Genomic DNA, 25,560 nt, shown 5'->3' with positions numbered 1-25,560 from the left:
GCAGGAAGTACTGGAGCTGCTCAACAGTTCAAGCAGCATCTCTGGGGCTGGGTTGGGGGGGGGTAGGTGGATGAAAACAAAGTTTCAGGCCAATTTCCTTTCATCACAACTCAAATTGAATGGTCAAGCAAGATTACCAAGAGATCAACCTGAAATTTTAATTTAGTTCTTTTCTCCACGGATGCTACCTGATCTGCTAACCGTCCCCAGCACTTTATATTGCTTCATTAAACTGTTGGCTCTGCATCAAGGATTAACTTCCAAGGGTCAGCTTTATATATACATATTAGGAATTTTCTGCGGTGTGCTGGTCAGGGTGCAAGATGCAGCAAAGTAAGATAATATCCAACAATTGTAAGGAATAATATAAAAATAAAATTAGGTTAAAGTATGGATATGGAATAAAATGTCCATCAATACATAAATGTCAGCATGTATTTACAGTGTAAGCAGCATATAAAAAAATTGTTTAAAGTGTTTATTGTACAGTGACATGTGGGTGCGTGGCCAAGTGGTTAAGGCATTTGACTAGCGATCTGAAAGTCGTGAGTTCGAGCCCCCGCCGAGGCAGCATGTTGTGTCCTTGAGCAAGGCACTTAATCACACGTTGCTCTGCGACGACACTGGTGCCAAGCTGTATGGGTCTTAATGCCCTTCCCTTGAATAACATCGGTGTCGTGGAGAGGGGAGACTTGCAGCATGGGCAACTGCCAGTCTTCCATACAACCTTGCCCAGGCCTGCGCCATGGAGAGTGAAGACTTGCCAGGCACAGATCCATGGTCTCAAGACTAACGGATGCCTTTATCATTTACTTACTTATTTGTGACAGAGGGGGCAGAGAGGCTAGCTAAAATGGTTGACCAAATTAACTGCCTGGTGGAAGAAAGTTTTAAGATAGTATGAAGTTTTTGTTTTAATATCCCTATAGCACTCAAACTCACCACAATGTTATCCTTATGCATGCAACACGAGCTTTGCTGGTGACATTCTTGACAAAGCAAGTGATGAATTTGCAGTCAATTAAGCAGCTTCTATAACCGGCTGTGCAGCTGATGCGATATAAAATGATAAGACCGTAAGACAGATAGTCTTTTGCACATGTTAATACTTAGGGTACCTAAGACTTTTGCACAACACTGTTGTAATTTTATGTATTGCACCGTACTGCTGCCGAAAAAAAAACAAATTTCATGACATGTGTGAGTGATGATGAAACTGATTCTGCTATGGATCTCTATTGTGGACCGAGAATGGGAAAGGGGGCAGGGAGAGGGGAATCATGGTTGGGAAAAGAAGAAGGGAGAGTAGAGGGAGCAAGAAGCACAAGAGAGAGATTCCGTAATGATCAATAAACCAATTTTTTTGGAATCAAATGGCCTTGCTTGCTGTCTCAGGGTTGCGGGGGTGGGGGGGGGGAGGCGGTGTCTGCACCCGCCCCTGACTCTCCTCCTCTGCTACTTCTCCCAAACCACTCCCATAGTGCAAGTCTTAGACACCCTAACGATATATGCAGGATGTGCCTGAAACTGTACTGTAGGAGCACAATTAGACCATCTGGCCATCGAGTCTGCTTCACCATTCCACCATGGCTGATTTATTATCCCTCTCAACCCCTTTCTCCGGCCACGGTCCTCCCCATTACTTTGGATGCCCGTTAAGGATCCATCATTAAGGATGCTCACCATCCAAGGCATGCCTTCTTCTCCGTGCCGAAGCCTGAAGACCCACGCTAGATATTTTGGGAACAGTTCTGCCCCTCAGCCATCAGATTTCTGAACGTTCCGTTAACCCAATGAACACTACGTCACTATTCCTTTCTCACACTTTTTGTACTGTAACTTATAGTAATTTGTTGTGCTTCCACAAAACAACAAATTTCATGATGGGCGTCAGTCATCATAGACCTGATACTGATTCATTCTCGGAAGCACTGCTGCCTTCATCGCTTAAAGATTTGTTCTAAATTTTCCTGCGATGTTAAGATCAACAGTGCCTAAGGACTGGATTTTATTATATTCAACTGCGCTGTGGCAAACCTGATCCAGTTTTGCTGTCTTATCCTATATCAATTTAGTCTGATGTTGCTGTGTTTGCCAAGCTTGGCAATTAGCTTGCAGACGTTTCATCACCAGTCAAGGTGGTATTCTCAGTGTGCAGTTGTTGGTGTTTCTTTCTGGGGTGCTCGCAATTATATAGAACCCCCCCCCCCCCCGCCATTCGCTTGCCTCAATCCTGATTGGCTGTCCCTTCAGTTGACCTTTGAATTCTTTTTGCTTGCATTTCTTTGTCTCTTGATGGCTCGTAGATTGCGTCTATTTTGGTATGTTTGCTACCAGTATTCACCACCATCCTAAACAACATTTTAGTCTTCGGTCCAGACATAAATATCCTTAACATTGTCTGAATTCACAGTCAAAAGGACATGAAGAATGACAAAAAATCCAGCACGTAGCTCTGGATAAAATTCAGCTTTTATCATTATATTTCAATCTGAACACCGTATACTCAAACTTATAACCACACTTACAGGTGCTCTGGCCTGCATGCCGGAAGCTTCAGAGTGGTTCCTCTTCCAAGACCCGATGTCAGGATTGGAAGCAAAATAATCTGGGAATGTGTGGTTGGGAAATAAAGAGAACTTCAATGACGTGATCCTCCTAGTAAAATATATGGAGCACAGAATCAGAATCAGAATCCTTTATTATCGCCAAGTATGTGGACACATACAGGGAATCTGAACGCCTGCTGTGTTCACCAGCAACTTTGATGTGTTTTCCTTGAATTTCCAGCATCTGCAGAATTGCTGTTGTCAGGGAAGTTGATGCCGGTTTCCCTGAGCTCTCGCTGTACAGAATCAAAAAGCAAACAAAACAATAGTGCAAATAATCGTGAACTATATACAATGAGGTATACCTGTGTATGTACAGGTGGACTTGGTTTACTAAAATTCAAGTGTTCATAAGACTGATGGCATACGGAAGGAAATGAGCTATGTGCCTTCTCAAACCAACCATACACCAGACAGACAAATAAAATAATCCTAGCAAGAAACTGTGGCCAGGCACTGGCAACCTGTGGTGTTACATCACTGTTCAAATAAGGAAGTCCATATCACCCGTGCCATGGCAGTGACTTTTGGACTGACCGCCTTGCAATCTATAATGTTGTCTCCATCATCCTGCCTTCATAAGCAAAAGGGGCAGCTGCAAAAAAATCAGTGTCAGAAGACTCAAACGTCCCGCAAAGGCATTGTTTCTCAGACAACCTGGTGAACCCCAAAGCAACAGAGTCACAGTGCCAGTACTGGATTGTGATGCTGAGGCTTTATGAGGCACTGGTGAGGCCTCACCCCGAGTACTGTGTACAGTTTTGGGCCCCTCATCTTAGAAGAGGTGCACTGACATCAGATAGGGTCCAGAGGAGGTTCACATGGCTGATTCCAGGAATGAAAGGGTTATCATACGAGGAACATTTGATGGCTCTAGGTTGTACTCGCTGGAATTCAGAAGGATGAGGGGGGATCTCATTGAAACTTTTCAAATGTTGAAAGACCCAGAGTAGATGTGGAAAGGATGTTTCCCATAGTGGGAGAGTCTCAGACAAGGGGGCACAGCCTCAGGATATTGGGGCGCCCATTCAAAACAGAGATGTAGAGGAAAGCCAGAGGGCGGTGAATTTTTGGAATTTGGTGCTAAATGCAGTTGTGGAGGCCAGGTCGTTGAGTGTATTTAGGGCAGAGATTGATAGGTTCTTGATTGGACATGGCATCAAAGGTTACGGGGAGAAGGCCAGGAAATGGGTTTGAGGAGGAGATAAAAAATGAATAAGCCATGATTGAATGGTGGAGCAGACTCGATGGGCCAAATGGCCTAATTCTGCTCCTATGCTCCTATGTCTTATGGTCTTATGGTTTTATGGCACCTTTCAAAGCCCCCAGGCTTCTCAGCTAAAAGTCATTAGGGCTGGTTCAATAGACAATAGGTGCAGGAGTAGGCCATTCGGCACTTCGAGCTAGCACCTTAGCATGATAAGGATATCTAAGGGTTAATTAACTCAAAAACTGTTCTTAAATTCGTACTTCACTGCACCCAACTGAAAAGAAACAACTCGATGGCTAAGGACCAATAAAAATCAATGGATTAAACAATGGATGCTGGTGGAAATGCTGCCAGGACTTTGGCAACTCTCCAAAACCAAGTGTAAATTCTTCAGTGCTGTCAAGTCCATTGATGGTTCAACAACTCGGGGTCCATGCCACTGGGAACAAAGAACTTATCGAGGACAGCAAGGCAGGTAGGGTGTGCTGAACGGATGATTGAAAGAACTCCGCAACTATGACTCTGCCTTTGACATTTGTGCTATTAGCTCCAATCCACAGCGTATAACCCATTCTTGCCCACGTTCCCCATTGAATGGGAAGTTAAAAAGGCAATATGCCAATGGTAATAAAATAGCAAGGCAATCTCCATGTCCAGCTCCATTCACTGAGGCAGATACGAAAAGGGGTTTTATAATTAACAGTTGCTAAACATCTTCTACCAACCTGTTCACAGAAATAAGCATACACTCAGTGGACACTTTATTAGGTACACCTGTACACCTGCTTGTTAATGCAAATATCTAATCAGCCAATCGTGTTACAGCAACCCAATGCATTAAAGTATGCAGACATGGTCAAGAGGTTCAGTTGTTGTTCAGACCAAACATCGGAATGGGGGAGAAATGTGATCTAAGTGACTTTGACTGTTGATGGTTCTGGACAGGGTGGTTTGGGTATCTCAGAAACTGCTGATTTTCAAATACAACATTCTCTAGAATTTACAGAGAATGGTGCAAAAACATTAACCTTTGTCCACCCTGCTTGTCGTTTCTTCAGATAATTCCAACAGATTTGTCAGGCAAGAGTTTCCCTTGAGGAAACCATGCTGACTATGGCTTATTTTATCAGGTGCCTCCAAATACCTTGAGAACTCATCCTTAAAAATTGATTCCAATGTTTTCCCAACTACCGAAATCAGTCTAACTGGCCTATAGTTTCCTTTCTTCTGCCTCCCTTTTTGAAGAGAGAAGTGATATTTGCAATTTTCTAGTCTTCCAGAACCATTCTACAATCAAGTGTTTTTTGAAAGATCATTACTAATGCCCCCACGATCGCTTCAGCCAACTCTTTCAGAACCCTGGGGGTGTAGACCATCTGGTCCAGGTGACTTACCTACCTTCCAGACCTTTCAGCTTCCGTAAGAATCTTCTCCATAGTAATGTTAACTTCACACACTTCATGACCCCTGACACCTGGAACTTCCACTATACTGCTGGAGTATTCCACAGTGAGAATTGGCATGAAACACTTATTCAGTTCATCTGCCATTTTGTTGTCCTCCATTACGACCTCTCCAGCATCATTTTCTAGCTGTTTGATATCCATTCTTGCCTCTCTTTTACACCTTATGTGTTGGAAGAAATGTTTGGTACCCTCTTTAATATCATTGGGTAGCTTACTTTTGTATTGCATCTTTACCTTCCTAATGACTTTTTAGTTGCCTTCACAAGCAGGATGGACAAAGCTTTCCAATCCTCTAACATACCACTATTTTTGTTCTATTATATGCCCTCTCTCTGGCTTTTATGTTGGCTTTGACTTCTCTTGTTAGCCATGGTTGTGTCATCTTTCCTTTAAAATAATTTTCCTCTTTGTGATGTATATATCCTGTGCCTTCCGAAATGCTTCCTGAAATTCCTGCCATTGGTTTCCTGTGGTCATCCCTGCCAGTGTTCTTTTCTAATCAATTCTGTCCAACTCCCCTCTTGTGCCTCTGTAATTCCCCTTACTCCACTGTAATACTGATCTATCTGACTTTAACCTCTCTATCTCATCTTTCAGGGTAAATCCGATCATCTTATGATCACTTGCTCCTTAGGGTTCTTTTACCTTAAGTTCTCTCATCAGTTCTGGTTCATTGCACAACAACAAATCTAGAATAGCTGATCCTCTCGTGGGCTCAACCGTAAACTGCTCTAAAAAGCCATCTTGTATGCACTCTAGAAATTCTGCCTGCTGGGATCCAGCACCAACCTAATTTTCACAATCTACCTGCATATTCAAGTCCCCCCCCCCCCCGACTATTATACCATTGCTTTTTGACATGCATTTTCTATCTCCTGTTGTAATTTGTAGGCTACAATCTTACTACTGTTTGAGGGTCTGTACACAACTCCCATCAAGGTATTTTTACCCTCGCAGTTCCTTGGGCCTATTCACATTGATTCAACACCTTTTGACCCTATGTTACCTCTTTCTAATGATTTGATTTCCTTGGCAATGGAATGATACCTCCAAAACTGTCCCCACAACTTCTTCCAAATTTACCTCCATGATAAATAAGCCTGTCCTTTCGCAGGGCAGAACTGCAACGTTGAAACCCTACTTTAACTCTGACAGGCAGGCTGTGTCATCGACCTCCCCTATCTAGACACCCAAAATGGGCATCCTTCCAAGTTCCATCACAACAAGTGATAACCAGGTGAATAGGTGAAATGATACAAGGATGTGCCCGAAGCTTCTCTGAACATCTTCACCAACTCTTAAGAAACTAGTCGCCCAGGACAACTTAAGTGTTTGAGAGAACATTTGGGCTGACACTGAAAACCTTGAGGCCAGTGTCAGGAGCATACGGAAGACTGGTATAAATGCCCATGTAAAGGGAATGCACCACTCTGCCGTCTGCCAATTCCATCAAGCACCTTGAGGAAATCTGGACCACAAAGGCTACTTTGTCTTCTCTCTATCCCAGTTCGGAAGAACGGTCTCAGACCGCAAACATTAACGTGGCTTCTCTTCTTTCACATGCTGCCCGAAAAGCTCAGTGTCTCCGGTATTCTTTGTGTTTCTCTTTTCCGGAATCCACGGGAATGAAGTAGAAAGATCTCACCTTCAAACTCAAGGGACTGACCAGGGAGGAGGTGAACTTGCATGTGGAAAAGCACTAATTGGGAGGCTTGACGTGGATAGATATTCACAATTGGATATTGCACGGTTAACCAAAGTTTCCCGTGAAATCTTGAATTTGACTGAAATATTCAAAAAAAAAGTTAACATAACCCGCCTGTCATGATTTCGTGGGGAATCCGATGTTCATAAAGACGGCGCTGCGAGGTCTACCGGAGACACGCTTGGAGTTTGCTGGTTGTTCATATTTGCGCCTTTCATCGTCTCTTCGAGCCGGTTGGGGCGCTGGTAAATCGAGAGGGGCCGCGTTAGGGAGACGTTCACTGACGTCGCGCCGCACCGCGTCCCATTTAAATGTTTGGTGTTGCTTTTTGTACTTAGTCGGGTCGGAGAGGGTGGACGAGACAGAAGGGACTCGGGCGCTACGCGGCAGAATTTAGCTTTGCGTCCATGGCAGCGATGTTCGCGCACACTGGACACGATCGCCCATGAAGTATCGCCCGTAGTCTCCATCGTCTTATCCCTGGTGCGGACTCCGGCCTTCGCCATGAGCTGTCTGGATGTTATGTATCAAGTGTATGGTCCTCAGCCTTATTTTGCAGCAGCGTACTCGCCTTACCATCATCAGGTATGCTTGGTTGTTCAATAATCAATCTATTTTTCTGCATTGAAAGTTGGGGTTGTTCATTAAAAGTTCAATATAACTTCATTAAAAGTTGGGGGTAATCACCCGAAGTATACTATTAGGAGTTATAAATACTGTGTGGAACTGTCCTCCGGTACTACACGGTCCTAATATCCAACTCTCCGTGCGTTCCAGTTTGCAATCAAATAGCCATGACTTTTCGCCGCGGCGAAAGAGAATCTCCCACTTAACTTCCACCTCGGACAGCCAATGTCCATCTCATTGAACCACCTTATTCTGCGTTCAAAACAGCGGTGTCCCCCTGCGTGGCATAGAAACATGCAACTGCCCTGAAAGAGTGTGTGATTTGCAGATATTCAGTGCTCGATGAAGCCATCAAGAATAGCAGCGGACAGTCACATTTATTGTGCCTTGCGCTGTTGAATACGGTTCTATTATGCGTAGAATTGAAAGAAATCGCGTGACCCTAAGCAATCACAAGTCATTGAGGACCGTATAAGTTATTTATTTATAGGCTTCAGACTATAGGACCCTTACAGTCCCCTGGGCTCCCTTAGAGCTCGCTGCAGATCCCGTTGAGCTGCAGAACGGTTGCTTCTCCTGGTGGTTGTGATTTCGACTTTCCGTCTTTTTCCAGAAATTAGCCTTTTACTCGAAAATGCAGGAGGCGGCGGACAGTGCGAACATCAGCGGGACGTTTTCTGTGCACGGCTCTGCGATCAAGGAGGAAGACCCGGGCAGCGAGAAAGAGCGCCCACCTGAAGCGGAATACCTCAGCTCCCGCTGCGTGCTCTTCACCTACTTTCAGGGTGACATTAGCAGTGTTGTAGATGAACATTTCTCAAGGGCACTGAGCCAGCCCAGCAGTTACAGCGCGGCTAGCGCTGGCTCCAAATCTGCCAGGGGAGGCTCCACTTCTTGGAGAGGTGGGTTCGGCGTTCACTTTAAGTTAGTTGCCAGTAAACCGATATTATAACAACCAGGCGTAGGTTTAATTGCGCGCGCCAATTACCCCGCTTCGTAAAATTATTGAAATCCTCGCAACTAGTGTGGTTCCTTTGCACGAAATCATGTCAATTTGGACATCTATGCTTAGAGTTATGCTCTTTAATATGAGTACGAATCAAGTCGGGTGTAAGCTTAGTTTTATATGTTAGCGGGAGCATCATCTGTTATATCCTTAAGCTAATCGTGTATTAGACCTGATACCCTCACATCCCGGCGGCTGTGTTGTTATGGAACAGGTACAATGGTTAGCGGGACAGGTCCCATTTCTCGAGATGTCCGCAGTTCACCTTCGTTCAGGTGCATTCAAACAGTGACTGCGTTGTTTCCTTGTGCTTCAAGTAGTTAACTATTGCCTGAAGTCCACCAATATCTACTTTCTCATTCACTTCCGCCATCCGATCTGTCTGGAAGTAGAAATTTGTTTTTTTTACCCCGCCCCTTAAATTACAGTTCAATAAGTTCTTCAGAGATTTAGCGAAGTTTGCAGATTGCAATATACCCTCAATGCTAGTATAGATCTCAACGTTATAAAATGGTGTCATTATTGAATTCAGATAAATGATAACAGTGCCGCTTTATTCTTTCACGTTCTGAGATTCGCTCTCAAACTACATCGATATCAAAGTTCGCCGGCTAAATATGAGTTCATTGTAACAGTGGCCAGAAACTACTTGCCATTTCGATAACCATAAATAACATTAACATACCAATTTTGACACATAAAATATGCCAATCCGTCCTGTTCTGTACGCCTGTCCTTTCTCAAAGTTCCACTCTAAATGCTGTTCCTTCCAGTGCATTACAATGTTTTAAATGAATTCGGTCAAATTATTTGAAGCTTAAATGACATCTTGATATCACTGCAATTAGCAGTGGTAGCATATTCAATGTTGTTTAATGTCATTTCCAGGACACAAGGATAAAGGAGAACGAGATAATTGTTACTCCGGATTCGGTGCAGCACAAAATAAGTATAATACGATAAAGAATACAGAAATAAAAACACAATAAATATAAATACCTGATAGCTTATATACATAGATTGATTGTATGCTAGGCGGAGGACTGTCCGCAAGTAAAGTGACTGCGATATACAACTGCGATTGATTCAAAACAATCGCAAAGTTCCTTTAGAAAGGCTAAATTGTGTTTCAACTAAAATCATTTCAGTTGTTTGTCAATTGCCTTTACTTGAAAACTTTTAAAACAAAGTGCGAACGAAGTTAAATATTACTTCTTGTTGGACGCTTAGAGAATGCAACAAATATTCTCAGGTGCTGTTTAATTTGGGTCCTTCTATGGTATCTTGCTACAAACGCTCCCGTTTCCTCTGGTACCAATGTTGTAGTAACTTCTATTTCACTTAAATGCGAAAAATAGGAAATAAAAAGAATTCTGATGACTATGCATAAGAACTATTCTCACTGTGAGAAAAAGCTACTGTGTATTATAAAAATACCAAATTGAAAATAACAATTCCCATATCTGGGACATGGTGTCTCACTCTAATTCTTTTACAATGTAATTATTATTATTATATCATATTATTATTTTTAATTTATTTATTGAGATATAACATGAAATAGGCCCTTGTGGTCCTTCAAGCCACATCACCTAGCAACCCCCTGATTTAATCCAAACCTACTCACAGGACAATCTACAACGCCCAATTAACCTACCTACCAGTAAGCCTTTGAACTGTGAGAGAAAATCCATACAGTCATGCGGAGTAGGTACAAACCCCTTGCACACAGCGGGAGGAATTGCTGGTACTGTAAAGCATTGTGCTATGCTACCATGCCGCACCCCCTCCCCCAATATAAATTTAATTTATACGTTACTTGCAATATATTGTTTACAATTATATTATTTACTGTATATCATAAATAGTACATGATATATAAAAAGGCATTAAAATTAAAGTACAAATAATATAATTCTTTACTTTTCATAATTGTTGAATGTTGCTGTTTTGTAACATGAATAATACATGATATATTTTCTGTACTTTAATTTTAACTCTATTTTATATAATCCTTTACTTTTTATAACTGTTGAAAGTTGCTGTTTTTTGTAACATGTTGTGTCCTGACTAATGCACCCCAGCAAAATTCCTAATACATACAGTATGAATGTATATGGCAAACAAAGTTGATCCTTCATATATAATTGTGTTTCTGATGAGAAATGCCTGATTTGTGTTTTTACAAATATTGATTGGAATCAGTGTTACTGAAAATTAACAGCAGTTTCCTCATGTTTCTCTTGCTTTGCAGAGGGCGCCTTCCCAATGAACCAGAGAGGTTTTCCTCCTTCCTTCTGGAACAGCACTTATCAGCCCTCTATGTCTGCGAGCTTAAGTAGCAGTCTAGGTAATGCCCTCGCAGGAGCTCCCTCTGAGCTGCCTTTTGGAGCCGACCCGTACTCGAGTGCCTCTTTGCACACACATCTGCACCAAGGAGCCCCCGAGCCCTGGCACCACCACCACTACTCATTGGGATGCGCCGTCAGTACACAGAGTTCTGTCTACACACGGCCTAGCATGCATGACGTATATGGGGTCGGTGGCCCTTTTGACCCGCGCTACAGCTCACTATTAGTGCCTTCAGTGAGGCCGCACAGGCTTCCTGCTGTCCCTACACCCCAGTGTGACCTGGCAAAGAGTGACACGACCTCTGCATGGACCACAGGGGCCTTTACCGGTCCCTCCACTGACATGAGCCAAACCCTCAACATCAATGTGGATGCAGGTAAATACTTTGAGAGAAGCGAATGCAAAGGTCATAAACCAGAAAAGGGTCCGTCAGCTGAAAGTGATTGTTTTCTGTTGGGTATTGAAATAATCTATTAAAAGAGTGATGGGGAGGGGAGGGGGGGTTGATTCTTGGAAGTGTCATTTGTAACAGACAGAATCAGGTTGATCTTCTTTATATTTTTACCATGGGGCAGCTCAGTAGCATAGTGGTTAGTGCAATTACTTTTCAGCACTAGTGGTCACCGATTGCAGTTCTGTTCCCACCGCTGTCTGTATGGAGTTTGTACATTCTCCCAGCGACCGCCTGCATTTCCTCCTGGAGCTCCAGTTTTCTCCCACATTCCAAAAGACATTAAGTTAGGGTTAGTGAGTTTTGGACGTGCTACATTGGCGGCTGAGGTGTGGCCCCAGCACAGTCCCTTGCACTGTGTTGGTTGTTGATGCAAAACGTTGTATTTCACTGTATAGGGGTAGTGGGGGTATTATAGGGATAGTGGAGGTATAATTTGTCCATCTGTGCTGATTGCCCCGTCCTTGACTAAGCTGTTCCACCATGAACATGATCTGTTATGAGTCAACATGATGCTTTCAGATCAGGTCATGCACAGCACATACCTCCACCACACCGCTCAGGTGTGTTTCTGGGGTACAGGGGCTAGTGACCCTTGTGCCCATTCTCTGAGCAGCAGTGAACCATCTGATTAGCCTGTCAGAGTTCTCTTTGGGAACTAGTTGACTTGATCGGCATTTCTGATGTGGCTACTGTTCACAATTGAACTTAATATAAAATTTAACAAAATAAAAATATGTTTCAAGGTACATTTGACCAATAAATCTAATCTTTATAAAGCTAATCTTTATCTTTAAAGTTGATAAAACATAGAGAAATTAATAGCAATTGGAAACATCCTGAATTGTTCTGTTTGTAGTCATTTCAGATTTGAACTATACAAGCCGAAAGGGTTCTCGATAGAATTGCAAACAAAATAAATGCCTCCATGCTGAAGAGATAGGAGTGTGAGGACTGCCTTCAGTGCCCCAGTGTGGGAACCTGCAAAGAGGCCCTTTCTGGAAATCAGATGGTGAGGTGGAGGTAGAAATAGTCCCAGATGTTAAGTTTATCACCATAAAACAGCACATTTTCGCACATTGTAATTCATGCAGCAAGATCTCGGAAACCTGCAGGTGAAAAAGAGCCTAGTAAACCCTCGGCATTAAACTCCTGGGGACTACTATTAACTAGAATGATCATTGAATCTATTTCATAAATAATATGCATACAGAGACCAAGTATTCTATAGGGAGTTTAAAAAAAAAACAAAATGCTGGAGGAACTCAGCAGGTCAGGCAGCAAATATGGAAATGAAAAAATAATTGACATTTCAGGCCAAGACTGGAAGGGCAGGGGGAAGATGCCAGAATAAAAAGGTTGGGCGAGTTGGAGGGAGGATAGCTAGAAGGTGATAGGTGAAGCCAGGTGGGTAGGAAAGGTAAAGGGCTAGAGAGGAAGGAATCTGATAGGAGAGGAGAGTGAACCAGAGGAGAAAATGAAGGAGGAGGGGACCCAGGGGAAATGATAGGCAGATGAGAAGAGGTATAAGAGGCCAGAGTGAGGCCAATGCAAGAAGAGGGAAGAAGGAGGGAATTATTTTTTAACTGGAAGGAGAAATTGATATTCAAGCCATCAGGTTGGAGACTACTCATACGGAATATAAAGTGTTACTCCTCCACCCTGAGGGTGGCCTCTTCATGGCACAAGAGACCAACATATTGGAACAGCATTGGGAATCAGAATTAAAATGTTTGGCCGCTGGGAAGTTCCCCTTTTGGTGGGGGCAGTGGAGGTGCTATACTATGCAATCCCCCAACATGATGGGTCTTCCCAATGTGGAGGAGTTCCCATCAGGAACACCAGACATAATAGATTCGCAGATGAAGCATTGCCCCACCTGGAAGGACTGTTTGGGGCCCTGAATGGAGCTAAGGTAGGAGGTGAATGGGCAGGTGTAGCACTTTGATTACTTGAAGAGATAAGTGCCAGGAGGTCCTATTCCCACATTGCATTTCCACATGGTCAGAAGTGTGGTGGAGTACAAAGATAACAAGCATTTGGGAATCCCACCATCTGCAAGTTCACTTCCAATTCATACACAATCTGTCTTGAAAATGTATCTACATTCCTTTGACATTGCTGGATTAAAATCTGGCAACCCTGAGCTAAAGCCACATATTAGCTAACGGGCTGGATTTCCCTGGACTTGGCCCGCACTTCAAACTTATCATGGGACCACGTACCTTGGCAGACTCACAGCTCTTAACGTCCTCCAGGTATCATTGATACAACTCCACAGAATAGCAGAGCAGCCTCCTATGTGTCTCCCAAACTGTCAATGACCATCTTTTTGACCTCCTGACGCATTATGCTGTCAAAGATCTTTATTGTTTCTAAAGATTGTTGGTGATTAGGAACACATAATTATTAAAAATTACAAAGTAAAGGTTATAATATCTTAAATGCATGTAAAGTATATAAATTAATTAAAGGACTTGTGTTAATTAATGTTTCAGAATACTTTCAGCTACTTTTTCAGAGGAAGTCAGAGCATTCATAGTGTATGCAGCCACCCAGCTCTGAAAGTCATGGACACTCCTGGGTCAACTTTGAGTGCAGGGGTGAAAGGTTAGATGCAATAGCGCTCAGTGGGTCTTGAAAGGATGGAACCGACCGAATGTTGAAAGGCCTGGATAGAGTGAAGGTGGAGAGAATGTTTCCTGTAATGGGAGAGTCTAGGACCAGCAGGTACAGCTTTAGAATGAAAGGGCATGCCTTTAGAACACAAATAAAGAAGGATTTCTTTGACCAGATGGTGGCAAATCTGTGGAACTCATTGCCACCCACAACTGTGGAGTCCAAACCACTAGGTATATTTAAGGCAAAGGTTGATTGTGAGGGTGTCCCTGGGAAAAGATGGGAGACTGGGGTTGAGAGGGAATAATAAATTGTCAATTCAAGACAATTTTATTGTCATACATAAATACCGCCAAATGAGACAATGTTTCTCCAGACCAGAGTGTAAAGCACAGTAGTATACATAACACATACATAACACACAATAACTTAGGAAAGTAAGGATAAAATCTACAAATGAATTACGCATTAGATAAACATCGTGCAGTGCATAAATTAAATATTGCAAGGTACAGTACAAAATTGTAGTGTACTGTACAATCAACCAAAATTGAATAGCGGAGCAGACTTGAGACGTTGAATGGCCTAATTTTGCTCTTTTGTCTTACAATCTTACAGTCTGAACTCAAGTGTATTCAACATTTTGACACTGAAGAAATCCTGAAAGCATTGGTATGCGCATTGATTAGCCATCAGCGTGGTCTGGATCAATGTTATCAATTTGAAGCTATAGCATTTGAATGCATACTAAGTTTACAAAGTAAACTACTGTGAACACATTACAGTATATTCTGAATCTGTGATGCAAACAAAACTGTTCATATTCAGTAGATTCTACGAAGATTTCGTCTTATTATGGTCTCATATTAACAAGTGTTGATTGACATAACCTGAAAAAATCTGTAATTTTAAAAGTAGAGAAATATTCTACCCAATGTAAATATGAAAAAAAAGCAACAGAATAAATAGACCTACCAGGAGCTGAAGCAAAAATATATAAAGAAATATTGCTTGAGTAACAGGACATTAAAATTAATGTTGCTTAATAATCTTAGAGTATGGTTTTCAATGAGTCTGTGGAGAAAAAAAATGTAGTCCATTTAGCATTTCAAACGATTGTGGACATCCAAAAAAAAATGTTTCAATAAAGTCATGCTGGGTAGATCCATGGAATTAATTATCAATTATTGAAAAATCATGATACTAAAAATGCCATTTAGATTTCAGCCAAATTAATCAGAGATTGCACTATAAGTATTCAGGGAATTAATTATAGCAAAGCATTGCAAAGTATTTATACTACAGGAGAGATACAGGAAAATATTATGAAATTTTCATATTTCCCTTTTGATATTTTAATTGTAGATCAGCATGGACAACATACAAGTCATGTTATTGTATATTAAATCATAGTTTCTACTGTACCTCCCCTTTTTAAAGAACAGCACATGGCATCATAATAAAATGTGCTAAGCTTTATAATGCTGGTATTAGTTAACAAGAGAAAAAAACACTACAATATGGAAATCCTGCTAATGAAAGTGTTGATTTACAGTAGAATGCCTATGAGTGAAGGATAATATGATTTATCCTTGAGAGCTAATGTGTCCAGATTTCAAATCTTAGTTGATTAGTATCATATTGTTCAGAAAAAAATAGGTACAGTGAATCATAAATAAGGGGTAATTATCCAATTGTGAGTTTAATTCTAATCATTAATTAATCAAACTAATCACAAATGATTCAGCTAATCAAAAGGATGTGATTTCACTGACTTCATATAACCATTTGATTATCTCAGCCAAAAACTTCATAATTTCTTGCATAACATGTTATAACTGAAATGTATTGCATTGGACTAATTGTAATCTTGTAGAAAAGAAATATTTTGTAATATTGCCAAATATTTGGGAGCTCTGTGTATTTTATTGTCCTCTTGTTCTGAGGCTGCATTGGCACCCAGCATTAACACTAAATCTAGCTTTAGCCTTGTGTGCTGCAAGTATATACCAGGAATTTTGGCTCTGATTCAAAACTTCTTATCTGCAGTTCCAGCAAAGAATACACAGCACAGGGAGCACAAAAGATGAACCCATATCCTATAAAATAGGAATAGGAATCAACTCTCTTGCACAAATCCCATTGCTGGATGCAAGGCCTTAATGTGAAAAATGTGTTGCAATGTATTTGCATCTAACACTATACTTCATTAAACTTCTGTTACACCACAACAGCAGGCTTATACGTCTCCCAATTGACAAGAGTTCTGTACATGTGGGGTGGAATCATATCAGGATTTTTGCTCAGCTTGAGGTAATTCTTAAATTTTTGGGAAGAATAACAGCGATATTCATCTTATAAAAACATTAAAAAGTATTAGCTTATAAAGGTGTTTTTGATTCACACCAGGTCAGAATCTTGTTCAACTATACTAAAGATGGTCTCACTTTTATAACTTTGATATATATACATACCTTCAAGATGGCATCTGCTAGTTTCATTATGATGCACACATCTTCACATCTGGGCTGAGTCAATACATTGTTGCTAAGACAATATTAAAACATACCCTTGCCTTTGAAGATTTATATCACCTGGTCATGTTTCACTGTTAAATGTAGGCCTAAACTTCATGGGCACACTATTGTTTTGAAATGGGTTTATTTGATAGTGATTTTCAGCTTTGTTAAAAATACCTTCTGTCTGTGAGCGATGTTGCTGATAGGAGTCATACTCGGTTTTAAGCACTCCCGAATTAGCTGAAGGCGAGGTTAGACGTCCCACTTTCTCAGTGTTTCCTGATGACACATTCATAAGAGTGTCTTTGGCTGCCCCCCTGGCCTCTGCGTGTGATTTTGTGCCACATTATGAACAGCTGTGTGCCATTGAGCTGTGTGGGGATTGTGGTATGAGCTCTTATTAGAGTTATTTCATGTAGGACTTTACAGTTGACATAGCAAGGAGATTTTTATCCTATTGGTTTGGACAGGATTCAAATAAACAATATATCAACTCTCTGCACTAATTGGTTTCGAAAGTTATGTAGGGCTGTGTTACAAATATATTTTCATATGTCCCGCTGCTTTCCTTCGTTAACGCGTCTCGGCATTTTCGGTACTTAGAGTGGGAAAACGATTATCCTGAGGCTTTAGACTTATTTCGTCATAAAAATGTGAAGCACAATAGAGTTACAAGTGGAGTGCAATAAATAAGGTCTTCTGTACATCAAGTATTTATACATAATATGCAATTTTCTGAGTGAACTGTCTAGATATAACTAGCTATTGTCTGGTAATGAATGTTCCTAATAGAATTATGTGTAAAGCAAGGTGGAAATATTCCATTAATGTTAGTCGGTGCTGCTGAAATTATCCTACTTATTACTGACATCGAATCGTTTAAGAGACAAAGATTTATTTATAAAACCAGAATATATAGGGGTGAGTATACTGCATTTGCGGCGAAACACAGTTAAAAGTTCGGGGTACGTAGTTATTGGTAGCAACGGAGAAATCGGTCATTTATTGTAACCGGCTAAATAATTCTAAATTTGCGAAAGATTTTATTTGGTGGCGTGAGTCGTGGAATCCCTTTAATAATACGTAGTCGTCGTGACAATATCAGTAATCAGTAAATGAGTTTTATCTCAGACAGATCAGATCCACAAACACCGGGTCCAAATGCTGAACAAAATGTTTCAGTTCGCGGCATTGAAGGAATGTAGCGATTTAATGAGAACTCAGTTGCAGTAAATGACTGTATTTGCTTCCTTCGTCTCTTAAATGTACCGACGTTAGTAATAAGTAGGATCATTTCAGCAGCGCCGATTTATATTAATCAGAATATTTTCACCTTTTCACACATAACTTATTGAAGAACATTTATTGCCGAGCGGTCACTAAGCACAGCTGAACCAACTATACGTTATGTTTTTCATTCATATATTAAGAAAAATTATTCAGTAAGTGTCGGTTATCTGTCGAATGTAGTCGCGTTAAGATTTTTAAGCGAGGTTTACAACAAGAAATATATAAAGAGAGTACATTGTCTGAAAAAAAGTTGAATGAAATGCCCAGACATAATTGTTTAGACATTGTTCGTATTGTGTGTTACATTAATATCAACAATAGGAATGAGTTTGGCAATATTGGAATTTATATCTGCTCTTTACTTCAGAACTATTTTAATGTGATTGGTTTTTATATAACATTTAAATTTGAAAAGATTTGGATAAATCGGTAACGTTTAACAGTGAACGGCAGCAGATAAATTTGGAGCTAATTTTCAGCTTTTCTGGTATATTCCGGTATATATAATTTAACGGCTAAAATATAAGTGAAGTAGTGGTTGTAGAAAACGAAAACAGGGGCTAGGCACGGGGATAAGGCAATTGGACGAAAGGAAATCATAAGCTAAACACAGGGAAATCTGTTCAAATTAAAAACAGTAGCTACAGACAGGAAGACTGTGAATGGACAAAGTAAATACAGGACACACGAGACAGAGCATACACGTATAATCAAAGGTATGATTAGTAAGGGTGTGAAAGGTTATTCTTGTTTATTTCGAGCAGGGGCTCATAACCTGGGGTTAACCTCGGTTAACGGTGGGGGTCCGTGGCATTCAAAGGTTGGGAACTCCCGATTTAAAGGTTCAGCTCAGGCCCAACGAGCCGCACCGCCCAGCAACTCCTAGCCTAATCACAGGACAATTCACACTGACCAGTTACTAATCGGTAGGTCAGGACTGTGGGAGGAAACCGGAGTACCCGCGGGAAACCCGCGCGGCTCGCGGGGAAAACGTACAAACTCCTTACAGGCGGCGCCGGAATTGAACTCCGAACTGCAGAACGCCTCCGAGCTGTAATAGATTCGTGCTAACCGCTACGCTACCGTTGGTTATGAACAGAAGGTAGGGTTGAGAGAGAAAGTAGTGGAGTGGACTCGATGGGCTGAATAGCCTAATTTTCCTCCTCTGTCTTGGGTCTATATTTTTTGAAGTACCAAGGTAATGTTAGTACAAGAGACAGCGCTGAGGTGAATAATCCTCATGGTCTGCGACCTAGTGTTGCTGTTTTTCTCGATCATTTGTGAACTGGCCTGATTTTCCTATATTTCTCTGTGCTTTTAACTGGATCTTCTATCACCTATTGTTTCAATACCTTATCTGTCTTGACTTTTGGAGCGTGCCTCTGGGTCTGCTTTCTATCCCTGTTCTGCTTACATGTCTTCTCTTCTCTTTTTTTTTGCCTTTGTTTTTTTTACTTTCTCAGGTCTGCCGCACCAGGAAAAAAGCAAGGATCTTTACTGGTTTTAGAGCACTCGTCAGCTACCTCGTTTGGCTGCCCTGTAATTTCTACCTGAAACATTTCTCTTCTTCTGTGTACAGTGTGTAACAGATTTTGATCTCGGTTTCAGCTCGCCGCTACTCCCTTTGTGGTGGATCCCTGTTAAACTGAGTGTTTATTACACAACAAAACGCTTCAATCAAACGTAACACAAAAACTGTTTTTTGGAAAAATAAAGTAATGTTTCAAACTCCACAGCTGAACAGCCGGCCCATAGAAGCTAAAAATGTGACTGTATCCTTTGCTAGATTGCACGCTCCTCTGCGGGAGGACTTTACGAGAGGAAGTTGATTTGAAATGTCTTGGATCTTAACACATTTTCGGAAATGTGCTCATTCTTTTAAAGGAACACCGAGGTATCTGAATCAAATTCTACTCGAATCGAGGGTGTGTTGAATGGGCCGATTGGGATTTCAAAGAATCCGCAGTTGGGCATTTCATAACAGATTGCTTCGAATAGACTCAACAAGTTCGTGTTTTTTTTGTTAAACAACGAGCTAAGATGGTAACAGGACCACAAAAGGAAAACGAATCATTGCATGGGGGGAAAAAAACAGAATGCGGATAGTCCTGATAAACAATTGTTTCTCTCGTGAATCTGCCTGACGATTAAAACTCCACAAAACTGGAGAGTCATAATGAGGTCGAATGTAGCGTGGCCTTTCCCGCAGCCACCAGATCTACCGAGGCTACAGTGCAGCAGCTGTTGGGACAACTGTGAAAACTATCGGCTCTCGGAGAGGACGCCGTGCTGGGCGGCGTTTCAGCGCCTGGGAACTGACAAGTGGGAGCTTCTGAAGACCCGACCTACGAGGCTGAATGAAGCGATGGAAAAGGATGGACTCCACATCACGCGGCGAAAAGTGAGAGGGAATGGGGGTGCAATTTTCAGGTTACGCACGCATGAACGTCCGACCGATGAAGTCCGGTTAATTGAAACGTTTTAATTCTATGAGTCGGTAAAGGTCTTTTTTTTCTTTGTTATCGTTGCCATTTTAACCATTTCCGAGATTGATTTGTAACTATGACAGTGAGTGAATATGTCTAGTCATTCGCGAAATAAAGTAGTTTAAAAAAAAATTCTGTAAAAATAGATTGTATAAAATTTTACTACTTTGGCAAGGCAACGCGAGTTAATAAGTGTGAATATTTGTTAACTTTATTTCCGTTTATTCATCCATTAAACTTGTGAAGGTGAAGTTGAGAGCTGGAGTGTCCACCTAAATTCAAATTGATAGTGTTTGGCATCCAATACTGTGCACTGTATCATGTATGTTTTGCCTGTTACACAGCTGGCAACTCCTGTATTGTGGATGTTTCCTCTTAACCGCAATAACTGTTTGCTTGGGAGACACAAAAAAAATTAAAATGAGCGTAGAATTTTTATACAAAACATTGTCTGAAGGGGGTGGGGCACTCGATGGTGATAACTTAACTCGATCACTTCCCAACCTCGCTCCTCCCGGAACCACGATTAGATTTGGGATGGCTTTCCTTCGCCGCTCTAGGTTCGGCACGAGTTTCTACAATATCGAGAGCGGCCTGGTATCCAAATCCCTCCCCTCACCCCGAAACGCCAATAGAACTAACACCTTTTGCACCTATTTTCATAGTTATTAACACAGAAGATGCAGTCAATATAGCAGGTGAGATCTGATGCAAATGCTTTTCCCACCTCACGGATTAACGTCTACATCCCAGCAACTAATACTTTCCGATATGGTGTGCAACGCAAGGGGAAGGGGAAGACAGGAACCTGAAAGACAAGGCTAGGTCTGAAAATGCTGACACTCGGCAGTAAGAGGCGTAGGGTGAAATGTGGTGTTTCCTATTTGCAGCTGCCTGCGATTTTCCGCTGATTTCATGTCCGGAAAGTCACGAACCACAGAAAACAGTCAAAATATATCGCTTCCCCACTACTTGCTTAAGGGTTTTATCATGTTTCCTCGTCCCAAGTATCTGGCAGATTAAAAAAAATCTTACTGGGACAGTAGAACAAATAGCAATCTCCTCAACAGTTATTTTCCACATTTAGCTTTAAATTTCGTGTCGTGTAAATCCAACAACTTGGAACTCAACAGTGACAACACTGGCCACATTAATCCAGTCGCATTTTCAAACTAATAAGCTAATGACTTCCTGAGAGAACGCATCATCTTGAGAGCGTAAAGATGGAATGAAAGGTATGTTGTGTTAATAGCTCACTTGACAATAATAGCGGCCGCTGGACTAGTTAATTGTGCAAATCGTAAATCAACGTTAGCGGGGGACAACATGCCGACAAAACAGTGTAAATGCAGCATTTTCTGAATTTATTTGAATCCGATCTGACTGTTGAGATAACATAGCCTTTCTCAGGGTTGACGTACAGCCTGTCAAACGAATCGGTTCCAAGGTGTCTGATATTCGAGAGGGAACGCTCCCAAGCTTATGTTTCCATGGTTGGAATATTTGTAAAGTTAACGCATAATCTGAAAGTAGAAGCCAATAAATTATTGGGTGCTAATTGGGGCTTGAGTGTGACCGTCACTCGGAGTCAATTCCACCACACAACCCTCATAACCAAAAAAGGAAAGAGCTTGGGACCGAAGCAGCATAGTTACCTCAAGAAATGACCTCTTGTAAAGCCACGGGGCCCTGAGATCCCGCTTTCAACGGCATGTGACCATTTCAAACAGTGCAGGCAATCTCGTCCGAATAGATCGCATCGCATGATGAGCTCCCGCGAAGTCTAAAAAAAAATTGAGGTCCCGATTATAGCAGTGGCTTACGTGATTCGTAGACAACGGGACACAGGGTGTAGTTTCCAGTTAAAATAGAACTGATCAGTAAAGTTGGTTTCGGCTGGGAAGTTTTGAGACAGATTCCTGGTTAACTGTTGTGGTTTCATATGTCTCCAACCCTGAAGATACTCAGTTATTTTCATAGTAGAGAACTGCTCGCGTAGGAATACTGCACATTCATCGGGTCAGCTGAAGACTCCGGCACTGGTGAAACACGGGGATACAAAACAGATTCAGAATCAGTTTAATTATCGTTGTGAAATCTGTCGTTTTATGCATAAAATATACTATAAATTACAATATAATAGATATATACAAGTAGTCCAAAATGAGAGCAAAAACAGTGAGTAAGTGTTCATGGGGTCATGCAGCGTTCAGAAACCCGATGGCAGAGGGGAAGAAGCTCTTCCTAAAACGGTGAGTCTCTTCAAACACACACTTTAACTCTTCCCTCTTGGTAGTGAGAAGGGGGCATATCCTGGTGGTTGGGGGCTCCTTACTGATGGATGCTGCCTTTTTGGAGCGTCACTTTTTGAAGATGTCCTCGATGCCGGAGAGGCCCCTGAGGAAAGCCTCCAGCAGCTTCTCCGATCCTGTACGCCGGCTCTTCCGTGCGAGATGGTGCCGCAACCCGTCAGCATGCTCTCCGCGGTACCTCTGCAGAAAGCTCCGAATTACTATGCAACAAGTTATAATCAAGTAATCATTTTGAAATTCTAAATAAGATAGATTCTAACGCATGTTTCCACTGCTCATTAACTCGCTCAATTGTCCACCTGTACGTTTGAGGAGCTATTTTTCTTCAGTCGCCAGTGTAGATGTTTTCGTATATTCGCCGAAGAGGTGCTGTGAATCAAGGAAATCATTGCTCATTAGTCACCTGCTGAACGTTCATACAAGTGTGGGTTAGTGACAAGGAGCATTCAGATAATACAAGAGTTATTGCTAGCTCTGGGTCACATCACTTACTGCACTCCAATCAGTCCGGTGAGTTACTTCTCATCACGTGGATTAAAAATCATTTCAATATTCAAAGTTCTAAGTAAATTTATTATCAAAGAACTTGTATATCACCAAATATTACCATTTCGTTTTCCTGCGGGCATTCACTGTGAAAAAAGTACAGTAAATAAATGAAAAATTACACCCAAAAACTGACAAACTGTACAAGTACAAAAATAAACGAATAATAAATAATATAATAAATAAGTAAATGCATAATACTGAGAACGTGAGTGGTAGCATTCTTGAAAGTGCGTCCATAGGTTATGGAACCAGTTCAGTGTTGAGGTGAGTGAAGTTATCCACACTGGTTCAGGAGCCTGATGGTTGAAGGGCGATAACTGTTCCTAAACCTGGTGGTGTGCGACCTCCTGTATCTCTTTTCCAATGGCAGCAACAAGAAGCCGGCAGGGGTTAAATAAATGCAGACTCGCAGTCTAGACCTTCGCAGTCTAATTCAGTCGAGCACATTGTCACCAGCATTAGGCAACAACCAAAAAGTAGAATGAATGTCAATTCAATGTATAGTCACATCCTGACAATTTTATTATGTTTCCCGTCTTTGGACTGAATCTCTATCCAATTCAATAGGTTGTTCCACCTTCAATATTCGTTAATGTGTTTTCCTTATTGGCTGGAAGATTGACTTTTTATTTCAACGCTCAGATTTCAGGAAAAAGAGAGCAGGTCGTTGACTTCACGACGGGGGATGATATTCATGATTCCACTGACATCAATGGTACTGAGGGTAAGAGACTAGGGAGCTTCAGGTTTTCAGGGGTGAACATCACAATAGCCTGTTGTGGCCAACCACAATGATGTCTCGATCCTCACCAAGCTTTATCAATGTACCATAGATAACATCCAGTGCATATGTATCTTGACTTGGTATGGCCTGTGATCACTAATACCTGCAGAGAGCTGGGGACACAGCTCAGCACATCATGGAAAGTGGCCTCCACCCCATGAACTCCCATAAATAGGCAGCGTAATTAAAGTCCCCACCCACGCTGGACATTCATTCTACTCCCTCTCCCATCCAGCAGAAGATGCAAATATCTGAAAGTACGTACCACCAGGCTCAAGGGCAGGTCTTCTCTGCTGTTGCAAGACTATTGGTTCCCTAGTATGAAAAGGAGAACTCTTGACCTCACAATCTACCATCTTGTGACCTTGCACCCTACTGCGATGCACTTTCTCTGTACTGTACCATGTTATTTGCACCCTGCTATTGCTCTATCTTCTACTGCCTCAAGGCACTGTTTAATCAATTGATCTTATTGGCCAGGATGCAAATGTTTTTCACTGTACCTCAGTACATGTGACAATAATAAACCAATTTATACATATTCATGTACCCCTTTCACTTATACTGTTGGCTTTGCAATTGCAAGACACGGTTTGGCCCAATGCCCCTTGGATCTCTTGGGAAGTAGATGGGTGGGAAGTTTGATCAGCCTTGCAGCTTCCACTTTCACCACACTATTTCACACATCTTCTAGATGAAGATCCTTCATCTCCCAGGAATGAGGCCTTTAGAGCTTCCACTGGTATTTCTGTAGCTCTGGGTTTTTATGGGTTGGGTTTGCTGGCCCCATGTCCAACCATTCTCCTTTCGCAGCCAGGCTTAGGACCGTCCATGGTGGAGTTCATTGTATGTAACAAGTATATTTTATTCTAAACTGACCTCATATTGGAATGGTTATATAATCTAAAGTACAAAGAAGTACTTTGAGGTGACAATAACCAATAGCTGTCAGCAACCAGGTTTGCAAAGTAAAAGTTCGCATCACAAAGTTTGTTAGATATTTATGGTCAGCTTTTTCTCAAAGTCAGTGGTAAACCCTACTATACTGCCACTGATTGTAGAATTGGAGCCAATGGTCAGTAACATATAAAATAACGCCAACCAACTAAGGGCATATTTTCAAGTGTATATTTCCTGTTCCTTTCCTCCTTGAAAGTTCACAATGTTATAACATAATAACATCACTTCACAAAATCAGAATCAGAATCAGGTTTAATATCATCAGCATATGTCATGAAATTTATTGTCTTTGTGACAGCAGTACATTGCAATACATAATAATAGAGAAAAAACTAAATTACAGGAAATATATATATTAATTCGTTAAATTAAATAAGTAGCGCAAAAATAAAATTAACCAAAAGTAGTGAGGTAGTGTTCATGGGTTCAATGTCCACTCTGAAATTGGATGGCTGAGGCTAATAAGCTGTCCCAGAATTGTTGATTGTTGAATGTGTGCCTTCAGACTCCTGTGCCACCTTCCTGATTGTAGCAACGAGAACAAAACATGTCGTGGGTGATTGGGATGCTGACTTTTTGAGACATCGCTCCTTGAAGATGTCATGGATGTACAGA

General features: G+C 41.5%; 1 protein-coding gene across 3 annotated transcripts; it reads left to right on the top strand.

Moving 5' to 3' along the window:
- The first annotated feature begins 7,341 nt into the window (after positions 1-7,341).
- vgll2a (vestigial-like family member 2a) lies at positions 7,342-20,625 on the top strand. 3 transcript variants are annotated; one of them, XM_072279256.1, is made up of 4 exons: positions 7,342-7,575; positions 8,231-8,519; positions 10,878-11,351; positions 19,318-20,625. In XM_072279256.1, the coding sequence occupies exons 1-4, from the start codon at positions 7,495-7,497 to the stop codon at positions 19,359-19,361; spliced, it is 888 nt and encodes a 295-aa protein (XP_072135357.1). In that variant the 5' UTR covers positions 7,342-7,494; the 3' UTR covers positions 19,362-20,625. The 3 variants fall into 3 exon arrangements, with proteins under 3 accessions (XP_072135357.1, XP_072135366.1, XP_072135374.1); XM_072279265.1 differs by having other exon boundaries at positions 19,463-20,624; XM_072279273.1 differs by lacking the exon at positions 19,318-20,625 and adding an exon at positions 14,664-15,723.
- The last annotated feature ends 4,935 nt before the right edge of the window (positions 20,626-25,560 follow it).

The sequence above is a fragment of the Mobula birostris genome, chromosome 2, assembly GCF_030028105.1.
Source record: "Mobula birostris isolate sMobBir1 chromosome 2, sMobBir1.hap1, whole genome shotgun sequence".
Classification (NCBI taxonomy): domain Eukaryota; kingdom Metazoa; phylum Chordata; class Chondrichthyes; order Myliobatiformes; family Myliobatidae; genus Mobula; species Mobula birostris.
The sequence above is the reverse complement of the archived record's forward strand: the minus strand, read 5'-3'. Positions and strand labels throughout refer to the sequence as shown.